The 9,097-nt window shown below is 49.9% G+C and overlaps 5 protein-coding genes across 5 annotated transcripts in view; 4 read left to right on the top strand and 1 right to left on the bottom strand.

Moving 5' to 3' along the window:
• The window catches only part of COCVIDRAFT_91008 (hypothetical protein), a gene marked incomplete at both ends in the record, with an annotated part of 3,690 nt that extends 3,113 nt beyond the window's left edge, over positions 1–577 (top strand). The window contains one exon of the mRNA XM_014704272.1: positions 33–577. Coding sequence (XP_014559758.1) covers positions 33–577 — 545 coding nt within the window. The remainder of the gene's footprint in view (positions 1–32) is intronic.
• Positions 578–1,016: 439 nt separating this feature from the next.
• On the bottom strand, positions 1,017–1,262 carry COCVIDRAFT_35036 (hypothetical protein; the record flags this gene model as incomplete). Its single annotated transcript, XM_014704271.1, has 1 exon — positions 1,017–1,262. The coding sequence occupies one exon, from the start codon at positions 1,260–1,262 to the stop codon at positions 1,017–1,019; it is 246 nt and encodes an 81-aa protein (XP_014559757.1).
• An 843-nt stretch (positions 1,263–2,105) lies between these two features.
• COCVIDRAFT_90795 (hypothetical protein) lies at positions 2,106–2,360 on the top strand (the record flags this gene model as incomplete). The annotated part of the gene is made up of 2 exons (XM_014704270.1): positions 2,106–2,174; positions 2,247–2,360. 2 exons carry the CDS (start codon positions 2,106–2,108, stop codon positions 2,358–2,360), a joined length of 183 nt encoding a protein of 60 aa, XP_014559756.1.
• Positions 2,361–2,881: 521 nt separating this feature from the next.
• On the top strand, positions 2,882–3,461 carry COCVIDRAFT_13339 (hypothetical protein; the record flags this gene model as incomplete). Its single annotated transcript, XM_014704213.1, has 2 exons — positions 2,882–3,346; positions 3,426–3,461. 2 exons carry the CDS (start codon positions 2,882–2,884, stop codon positions 3,459–3,461), a joined length of 501 nt encoding a protein of 166 aa, XP_014559699.1.
• A 567-nt stretch (positions 3,462–4,028) lies between these two features.
• COCVIDRAFT_23948 (hypothetical protein) lies at positions 4,029–8,677 on the top strand (the record flags this gene model as incomplete). The annotated part of the gene is made up of 4 exons (XM_014704237.1): positions 4,029–4,470; positions 4,548–4,570; positions 4,636–8,199; positions 8,252–8,677. 4 exons carry the CDS (start codon positions 4,029–4,031, stop codon positions 8,675–8,677), a joined length of 4,455 nt encoding a protein of 1,484 aa, XP_014559723.1.
• Positions 8,678–9,097: the final 420 nt, after the last annotated feature.

The raw sequence follows: 9,097 nt of genomic DNA, 5'->3' as shown, positions 1-9,097 counted from the left end.
TGAGACGCTGAATAGCTTGAATAACCTTGCAGTAGTGTTATTAAAACTAGGAAAGTGGGAAGAGGCTGAAGAAATGCATCGGCGAGCGCTGCAAGGATATGAGAAGATATTAGGGCGCGAGCACCCTGAGACGCTTGATAGCTTGGATAACCTTGCAATAGTGTTATCAAAACGGGGAAAGTTAGAAGAGGCTGAAGAGACGCTTCAAGAGACGCTACGAGGACGTGAGAAGATATTTGGGCATGAGCACCCTGAGACGCTTGATAGCTTGGATAGTCTTGCAGTAGTGTTATTCAAACGGGGAAAGTTAGAAGAGGCTGAAGAGATGCTTCAAGAGACGCTACGAGGACGTGAGAAGATATTTGGGCACGAACACCTAAATACACTGACCAGCCTTTACTATCTAGCGGTTTCTATTCATATGCAGAAGCGCTACTCTGATGCGCTTGCGCTGTACCAAGAAGCGCATGATGGGTTTTCAAAAGTGCTTGGAGCGCAGGATCCGAAGACTCGATACTGTTTGTTGGTTCTTGAGCTCGCTCGAAAGGGTGAAGACATTCTTCCCGAGTGGTTGTAAATACCTAATTCAATTGCAACAAGGGAATTCTCTTTTTTCTCTATTTATGAATCTTTTTTTTTGGGTGAATAGTACTGCACTGCAGACATGAATATATGAAAGGAAAAAAACCAACCTGGACACATTCCCTAGTCCACTCTAGCTATAGATCGTACACAAATCACATGCAACACCGAAGAAAACAGACACCTTAATGCGGAACTAGCCGCACACAAAACCACAATACAAATAAGCCTGTTCATAAGATTCCTTGCTTGGTGGTATATACAAAAACCCCTTTCGCCCCATGTCTTCCCTACCAGGATCGACGAGAGAAAGTCCAGTCTCATATACTGTATCTACCGACCATACTTTCTAGACACTTCCCACAATACCCCCAAAACGTCCAATATACCCTACCACCGTACCCCAAAATCCCCCGCCCCAAAAACCCACACCACTACTTCCCCCCCTGCGCCCCTGTTGTCCCACCACCCGATCCCATCTGGCCCTCCGCCGCGGCACCACTCGAAGGTGTCGCTGCAGACGACGAAGATGCATAGTAGGACGTATGCGAAGTATTCTGCCCGCTAGCTTGTGGCGACGCAACACTACTCGTAGTACCACTATTGCTCGTACTAGTATCGCTCGTGGTATTTGGCTTGGAGACTTGAAAGGGCGCGAAGCGAATTGGTGGGATAAACATTCTGAACCCCCGTAGTATATCTCTCTCTTTAAAAACCAAAATAATTATTTCGGCGAGTTTAGCTTGTTTGACTGCTTTTTTTTTGTTTTGTTTCCAGCAAAGATAGAAGGGGGGTGATGGTATGAGCTTTGTTTGATATCTTGATGCCGTCTTCTGGTCATCTATCCAGTATTTAAATACTTCAACGTCTTTATTTTCTTACACTTTCTCCATCTTACTTTTGTTTTTTCGCATTGCTATGTTTAAGTGCGTGTGAGATGGTCATTCGCATTCATCGCTCCCTCCTTCCCCCCCCCCCACTTTCACCGCGCGAGCGCGCAAAAAATAGATATTTAGCAGTAGTAGATTATGTGTTTGTTGTACTCCCGACGTTTTGCCGTATGCGAAGAAAGCGAAGGGTGGAAAGAACGTCAGAAAGTAAGGCAGAATACTTAGACGTACTATGCGTCAATAGCGAGATACGTAGGTAATGGAAATTGGGGAAAATAGAAGCAAATGACGATGGGAAATGTTTCAGAAGCAACGTTGACACTAGCCGATTGGCGTAGGGTTTATTTTTGGGAAGCAAAAGGCACGATGATGTTTGTGGTTTTTGTGACGGTGAACCGCATTAAGGGTAGTCTCGTCTGCCTTGCCGTTCAGCCCGCCGGTTTGCGCTAAGTAGCCGTGGGCTGTGTTTCTATCTGCGTGTGTGTGGGGGGCTAGCGCGCAGGCACATGATTTCGCGTCGCGTTGCTCGTATGCCCGCGGTGAGAAGTTTTTAGTAGTAGTAGGGACTGGGATGTGTTATGTAGGTGTGCTGATGGTTTTTTTTGTGGCCAACACCGAGTATCAAAGTGAAACATGACAGTTTTTTTTCTTTGTGTGGTGGTGGCGATGACTCGGGATGTGGAGTGGGGGGAAGGGGGGGAAGTGGGGGGGTTTGGATGGCAAGCTGGGAACTTTTCATGTGTCCGCGCATATGCTATTTATGGTAGAAATAAGGTACGAAGTATGTACATAAGTATGCACATGTGCGTGCAGATGGGGGCGGACATTTTGTTTCATGACGCGAAGGCCGTGAGCCATGTTTGGAATGCAGGATTCCCAGATTCCTAGATGTGAACTGTGTTTTTAGTGGGTTGTAGTGCTCATATGTCACGTGCTTGGCGTTGATGGTGTAACGGCAAGTAGGAAGAGTTTGACGGTATTTTTTTTTTGTAAAAAAAGGAGGTGAGAACTGTTCTTGCCCCCGACGTCTCACCGCTTCGGGCTGCCGCTTTGGTGTAAGTGGTGACGTGTTTCTTTTTACACGGTAGTCTATATGGTGGTGAACAAGGAGGTTGTCTCGGGCCCGGCATGGGTTGATGCGCGGGTAGTAGTGTAGTGCAGCGTATAGTTTGGGGCAGGGTGATGTGCATACTGCATGCCAGGGTTGTGGGACACAGCGACAGGGCACGGAACCGACTTTTGGCTTTTGGTAAACTTCATCCACACCTCTACTACCACTACTACCACTACTACTATACAGTGGTTATCGATGCGGTGATGCACAACTGTGGCGCACACGCAATATGTATACGACACTCTTGGTACAAATGGCGGCGGGTATGATCTGACATGATCTGGGATGAGTCGAGATGAGTCGGAACGGGTGCAAGGGTGTGCCGACGGTGCCAGCCGGTATTCGTCCGTGGAAGAGGGAAACTCGTCGGCACGCGAGAATTGCGAGTGCCGGCGCGGCTGATCCGGACGATGGCTGTTATGTATACGGCGGTTCCCTCGAACAGATAGCCGCAGACAAGTGTATCAAAGACGTCAAGGTACTGTCCTTGGATCAGAGCCCCCCGATATGGTCACGCGAAAGAACCGACGCTCAACATGGCCTTTACAGATTCTTTGCCTGCCTTGTTCGCAACCAAACCAGACTACCCCAGCATGACTCAAACAGGAGCATGTACACGAGGAGCGCTGACAAATGTACTGTCAAATTGGCCGAAGGCATCAAGTCTTCAAACGACGCATCGCATCCATCAGCCCTAAAAAGTGGGCTTGAGCCATGGCATTGGTCTAGCGCTCCCTCAACAGCTAATTTGTCCCTGCATGTAAGTTTTGATCCATCGCCAGGTGACGCCCTTTTTTTTGCGTTCTAGTATGTTCGCTTTTGCTTTTGTCCGGGAAAAGGCCTGGCATGACGTCGAGATGAGTAGGCGATCGTAGCCTGCTTGGCTGCATATCGCCTTGTCTGGATGCCATCTAACGAGAGAATAGAGAAGGAATGCCCTTGACCGGGCTGCTCAACTCGATGATTAACAAGCACTAGCAGCAAAAGCTGCCGTTAGAGACGCCGGCGCCATGGAGTAGAACTGTGTAATGGGGCGCTGGGCGGCTCAATGTTCCCCATCCCCACACGCATGGCGGTATAGCATGTTACATGCACATGTGCAATCTGCTTAGCTGCTTAGCCCTCGACTCTTTGACCTCTCCGGTCCTTATTGACCCACTTAACGCTCTTATCTCCGGTCACCGACGGGCGTATCGGGCAACCGTTGCTCATTAGTACTTATTATATTAACTAGTTGTTGTGATCCTCTCCATCGACTTGTTACTCCCTGTGTTTTGCGTGGCACTAATTCCTCTCTTTTTTTTCTCTTCAACACCCCACCACCCATTTCCCCGGGAATAACCGACTTTTCACATCTCTGGCTACGACGACTTTGCCCCCCTTGTTCCCTCGTTCACGACCCTTCAATTGATCCCAGGGCGCGCCCTGTTCCGCCCGCCATTATGGACAACCCTGGTGCGCGTGATGCTCATCCACATGAGCATACCGACGGCCCCACGTTTGAGGCTATCCATACCAACCATCACGACAATGCGAGCATAAACACCCCGTCAGTCGACGATACCACCGCGCGCAACTCCCCAAAGCCAGACGAAAAGGACAACAAGTATGGTGTCGATGTTCATCGTGCCGAAGCGGATTTTGCCCAATTGTCCAAAGAGCTCTCACGCACTAGCAACATCTCGCGCCGGATGAGTCGAGTTCAGAGCAAGCATAGTCGCAAAGATCAAGTCGCAGATGTCGAGAAGGCTGGCTCAGAATCCTCGGATGAGCCTTTTGATCTCGAGGCAACACTGCGCGGTGCCCGTGACGAAGAAGAGAGATCTGGAATAAAATCTAAGCGCATTGGTGTGATATGGGATGGGCTCACCGTCAGCGGCATTGGTACGTACACATCCCTTGCATCCAGATCATACATAAGATGGAAATTATACATAAGATCCACGCTAACAGCTGCACAGGCGGAGTCAGAAACTATGTCAAGGTACGCCGTCAGCATCAGGCTTAGCTTTGAGATTAGATGCATGTGATGACTAACACTCCGCGTAGACATTCCCCGACTCTTTTGTATCTTTTTTCAATGTCTTTGAGACTGCTGCCAGCATTCTCGGGCTTGGAAAGAAGGGCAAGGAGTTTGACATTCTGAAGGACTTCAAGGGTGTTGTAAAGCCCGGTGAAATGGTCCTGGTCCTTGGAAAGCCAGGCAGTGGTTGCACTACCTTCCTCAAAGTTATCAGCAACCAACGATACGGATACACAAAGATCGATGGAAACGTTCAGTACGGCCCCTTTGACGCAGACTTTTTCGAGAAGAGGTATCGAGGCGAGGCTGTGTACTGCGAAGAGGACGAAAACCACCACCCCACCCTTACCGTTGGTCAGACCCTCGACTTTGCCCTGGAGACCAAAGTGCCTGGAAAGCGACCTGCGGGCCTTTCACGAAAAGAGTTCAAGGAAAAGGTCATCAGCATGATGTTGAAGATGTTCAACATCGAGCACACTCGAAACACCATTGTCGGCAATCCGTTTGTTCGTGGTGTCAGTGGTGGAGAGAGGAAACGTGTTTCCATCGCCGAGACCATGATTACGGGTGCCTCCTTGATGAGCTGGGACAACAGCACAAGAGGACTGGATGCTTCCACAGCCGTCGACTACGCACGTTCACTCAGGGTTCTGACTAACATCTACAAGACGACGACATTTGTGTCTTTGTACCAAGCCTCGGAAAACATCTACAAGGTCTTTGACAAGGTCCTGGTTATTGATAGCGGACGTCAGGTGTACTTTGGACCTGCCCAGGAAGCCCGTGCTTACTTTGAAGGCCTGGGATTCTTGGAGAAGCCCCGTCAGACCACCCCCGATTACCTTACTGGTTGTACCGACATATTCGAGCGTGAATTCAAGCCTGGTATGAGCGAGAAGGACGTCCCATCCACCCCTGACGCTCTCGCCGAGGCCTACAAGAAGTCCGAGGTCGCAGCCAGACTTGACAATGAGATGACTGCCTACAAAGCTCAGATGGTCGAAGAGAAGCATGTCTACGATGAGTTCCAAATGGCTGTCAAGGAAAGCAAGAGGCACGCCCCTCAAAAGTCGGTTTACTCTATTCCCTTCTACCTCCAAGTCTGGGCTCTGGCTCAGCGTCAGTTCCTGCTCAAGTGGCAGGACAAGTTTAGCTTGGTCGTCTCTTGGATCACATCCCTGGCAATTGCTATTATCATCGGTACCGTCTGGCTGGATCTTCCAAAAACCTCTGCTGGCGCCTTCACACGTGGAGGTGTTCTCTTCATTGCTCTACTCTTCAACGCTTTCCAGGCATTCTCGGAATTAGCTTCTACCATGATGGGTCGGCCTATTATCAACAAACATCGCGCCTTTACCTTCCATCGCCCGTCGGCTCTTTGGATAGCTCAAATCGGTGTTGATCTACTCTTTGCATCGGTGCAGATTCTCGTCTTTTCCATCATCGTCTATTTCATGACGAACCTGGTCAGAGACGCTGCAGCTTTCTTCATCTTTGTCCTTATGATCATTACTGGATACCTAGCCATGACCCTGTTTTTCCGAACGGTCGGCTGTCTCTGCCCTGATTTCGATGTCGCTATTCGTCTAGCCGCTACTATCATCACGCTGTTCGTCTTGACATCTGGTTACCTTATTCAATGGGACTCCGAGCAGAAGTGGCTTCGCTGGATCTTTTACATCAATGCCCTGGGTCTTGGTTTTGCAGCATTGATGATGAACGAGTTCAAACGATTGGATCTCACTTGCACGGGAGCTTCTCTTATTCCCTTTGGACCTGGCTACAACGACCTCAATTCCCAAGTTTGCACTCTGCCTGGCAGCAAGGCGGGAAACCCAATTGTTTCCGGTACCGATTATATCAAGACCTCCTTTTCATGGCATCCATCTGATCTCTGGATGAACTTTGGCATCATGGTTGCGCTCATCATTGGTTTCCTTCTCGCAAACGCTTTCCTTGGAGAGTTTGTCAAGTGGGGCGCAGGTGGCCGTACAGTGACCTTTTTCGTCAAAGAGGACAAGGAACTCAAGGAGCTCAATGCTCAACTACAGGAGAAACGTAACAGGCGCAACCGCGGAGAGGCCAGCAGTGACGAGGGCTCAGACCTCAAAGTCGCATCCAAGGCAGTCCTCACATGGGAAGACCTTTGCTACGATGTCCCCGTTCCTGGTGGAGAGCTACGTCTGCTGAAGAACATTTACGGATACGTCAAGCCCGGCCAATTGACAGCTCTTATGGGTGCTTCTGGTGCTGGTAAGACGACACTTCTCGATGTGCTTGCTAACCGCAAGAACATTGGTGTCATCAGTGGTGATAAGCTTGTCGATGGTAAACCACCTGGTATCGCCTTCCAACGTGGAACTGCCTACGCCGAACAACTCGATGTCCACGAACCCACTACGACCGTACGTGAAGCGCTCCGCTTCTCCGCCGATTTGCGTCAGCCGTTCGAGACGCCTCAAGCCGAGAAGTACGCATACGTTGAGGAGGTTATCGCTTTGCTGGAGATGGAAGATATCGCTGATGCCATTATCGGAGAACCCGAAAGTGGTTTGGCAGTTGAACAGCGCAAGCGTGTCACCATTGGTGTTGAGCTTGCCGCCAAGCCCGAGCTACTTCTCTTCCTGGACGAGCCTACCTCTGGTCTCGACTCTCAGAGCGCTTTCAACATTGTCCGTTTCCTCCGTAAACTGGCTGCTGCCGGTCAAGCTATCCTGTGCACCATCCACCAGCCGAACTCTGCTCTTTTCGAGAACTTTGACCGCCTCCTGCTCCTCCAGCGCGGTGGCACATGCGTATACTTTGGCGACATTGGTAAAGATGCTCATGTTCTTCTCGACTACTTCCGCCGCCACGGTGCCAACTGCCCTTCTGATGCCAACCCAGCAGAATGGATGCTCGACGCTGTAGGCGCTGGTTCTGCTCCCCGTATTGGTGACCGCGACTGGGCAGACGTCTGGACTGACTCTGAAGAGTTCGCCGAGGTCAAGCGACACATTACCCAGCTCAAAGAGGAACGCATTGCTGCCGTCGGTAGCGCTGAGCCAGTTGAACAGAAGGAGTTTGCCACGCCAATGTCGTACCAGATCAAGCAAGTTGTCAGACGCCAGAACCTCGCCTTCTGGCGCACTCCCAACTACGGCTTCACCCGTCTGTTCAACCACGTCATCATTGCTCTGCTCACAGGTCTCATGTACCTCAACCTCGACAACTCTCGAACATCTTTGCAGTACCGTGTCTTCATCATCTTCCAGGTTACCGTCCTTCCAGCTCTTATCCTCGCTCAGGTTGAGCCAAAGTATGCTATTCAGCGTACCATCTCTTTCCGCGAGCAAATGTCCAAGGCTTACAAGACGTTCCCCTTTGCACTCTCCATGGTCATTGCCGAGATGCCGTACAGTATCTTGTGCGCTGTTGCATTCTTCCTCCCGCTATACTACATCCCCGGCCTCAACTCGGAGTCTTCGCGTGCAGGATATCAATTCTTTATCGTCCTGATCACCGAAATCTTCTCCGTTACATTGGGCCAGGCGGTCGCTGCCTTGACACCTACTCCCTTCATCGCTTCCTACTGCAACCCCTTCATCATTGTAAGTTGGCTCCGTATCAATGTTATGAACCACTGGCTAATTCCAACTTTAGATTATCTTCGCGCTCTTCTGCGGTGTCACGATCCCCAAGCCCTCCATCCCCAAGTTCTGGCGTGTCTGGCTTTACGAGCTTAACCCATTCACACGCTTGATCGGTGGTATGGTCGTTACGGAACTTCACGGTCAAAGCGTCCAGTGTACCCCCGCCGAATACAACAAGTTCCAATCTCCCCAAGGTCAGGACTGCGGGTCATACATGAGCGACTTCTTCTCCAGCGGTGGAGCGGGATACATTCGCGACAACCTGACCAATGCGTGCGAGTACTGCGCTTACAAGGTCGGCGATGAATTCTACACTCCTCTTGGATACGATTTCAGCAACCGATGGAGGGACCTTGGTATATTCGTCGCCTTCATCGTCAGTAACCTGGCCATTCTCTTCATTGCGGCCAAGTACCTCAACTTCAATCGACGATAAACGCAATACGCTGAAGGACATTATGTGTATGGAATTTCACGAGTTTCAGGATACGTTAGTGAACATGAGAGGTTGGCATGACTTGAATGTGAGGATTCGCCGTGCTAGCATGGTACATCACATGGGCTTGCACTCATAGCTACAGCGATGTTGTCTCTGCATCTTGACACATCGCCATTTCTGTTTTTCTGCATTGGAGGATCATTTAGCTGACCAAAAGCACTGTCGTTGCGTGGTATAGAGTGTCACATTTAGGGCAACACATTTCCTCATTGGGTGGCGTCTTTTTGTTTTTACCAGTCAGCTCCATTGTTTGCTGTACTTAGGTCACATATATACATGTAATAGTTTCTGAGATATAATCACGTTGTCCCATGTTTGAATTTATCTTGATTGAAGTGACTGAAATTCCCGTTGGAT

Source organism: Bipolaris victoriae, assembly GCF_000527765.1.
Source record: "Bipolaris victoriae FI3 unplaced genomic scaffold scaffold_16, whole genome shotgun sequence".
Lineage (NCBI taxonomy): Eukaryota > Fungi > Ascomycota > Dothideomycetes > Pleosporales > Pleosporaceae > Bipolaris > Bipolaris victoriae.
Note: the sequence above shows the minus strand (reverse complement) of the source record. Positions and strands in the feature narration are given on the sequence as shown.